At 29.9% G+C, this 1,603-nt stretch overlaps 1 protein-coding gene across 1 annotated transcript; it reads right to left on the reverse strand.

Annotated features, from left to right (window-relative positions):
- Nucleotides 1–252: 252 nt before the first annotated feature.
- Nucleotides 253–786, reverse strand: LOC104212594 (pectinesterase inhibitor-like). The gene has a single exon (XM_009761898.2). It carries the CDS (start codon nt 784–786, stop codon nt 253–255), a length of 534 nt encoding a protein of 177 aa, XP_009760200.1.
- Nucleotides 787–1,603: the final 817 nt, after the last annotated feature.

A 1,603-nucleotide genomic window follows, 5' to 3' on the forward strand; every position in this document is an offset into this window, starting at 1 on the left:
TTGACAAAAATATGTTTTTGGCCTCCTAAAAGCTAGGCCAAACATGCTCATAACTTGGATATATATGCTATTAATTAGAGTTCATATTTCATTAATCTAGTAAAAAAAAAAAACTTTATTAACCAAAAATTAAATCTAGATTTCATTGAACATAAGTTGCAAGAATCTCGTTTATAAAAACCAAACAAGAGACATTAATAATTCATCTTTCCAACGAGTTACAACAATCTAAACCATAAAACCTATGTCTAACTACGATCCATTCAAATTATTGCTAATAACATCAATGACAGCACAAAGTGATTGCAGCTTTAAACTAGCTTGTTTCAACCCTGCCGGTTCAGCTGGTGCCTGTGAAAAATTGTCATCACAACTGTCTGGATCATCCAAAGCAGCAGAGGCACGGGCATTCAGACTACCGTAATCTTTAGCCTTCAAAAATCCCGGGCACTCGGCTAAATTATCACTAGCATCTACATAGTTCTCTTTGCACGAGCTATATCGCGATTTCAACGTTGGATCAGTTGCTCCTTTAAGAAGGGAATCAAGAAGATTGATCGTAGATTTGGTCGTGGATTGAGCTAAATCTATCGCGATAAAGCCAAGTGCTTCGAGATTTGCAGCAGTTTTAGTACGAGGATCGGACCTTAATGCTTGTTCACATATGGTTTGACTTGTAACTTTTGAACAAACATCGCTAATTAAATCTGCCTTCACTATAGTGAATGAGGAGGAGATTATTAGAAGAAGAGCAATGACTAAGAAGTTGTTGAATGAAAAAGCCATTGTTGTAGTAATGCATGTTAAGCAATGGGATATTAGTATTTATAAGCCTAAATAATTGATATATAAGGATGGTCATTAATTAAGAAGCACTATTGTAGGAATATTAATAATTTTTTGCCTAGTAATTTTTCTGTTTTCCTTTTATAGTGTGTTTCATTAAGTAATGTAAAGTCAAGAAAACGTTAATGTATAAATTGTAGTGCATAATTCAACATAATTCTGATATTTAAGGATCTTTATATAAGGCAAAGCAATAAATATAGATGGAAATGACATTTATGGAATAGTTTGTGTAAGGAACTCAAAAAATATGAGTGTTTATGATGGTAAAAATTAATGGTATAGATTTTTTTAGGATTGTATAATCGTTCAATATGTCTAGGACTAAATTTCTGTTTCCTCTTCTCTTTAAGCCCCTAAAGAAAGTCTAAAATAACAAACTTTAAATGTGCATTATTTTGATAATTTTTTTTTCCTTTAGATTAGTTTAAGATATACAATTTCAAATTTGATGATGTAAAAGAAGGGTTAGTATATAACACCGATTTGGTGAGAGATAACATCATTTATCACATTAGTGGGAAATAACTTTAAAAAAAATGCATGCATTAATTTGGTCAAAATGTAATAATATTACATATACATTTAGTTTACAACAGGTAAGCACATCCAAACATATCTTTCTATATTATATTTTTATAAAAGCAAAAAAAAAATAAAAATCCAACACTGACATGTTGATAAACGTTTTAATCATTTAATAATATATTTATATTGGAAAATTTATTATCTATTAATTTTTTTAACGCATAAGATT

This window comes from Nicotiana sylvestris, chromosome 6 (genome assembly GCF_000393655.2).
Source record: "Nicotiana sylvestris chromosome 6, ASM39365v2, whole genome shotgun sequence".
Taxonomy (NCBI): Eukaryota; Viridiplantae; Streptophyta; class Magnoliopsida; order Solanales; family Solanaceae; genus Nicotiana; species Nicotiana sylvestris.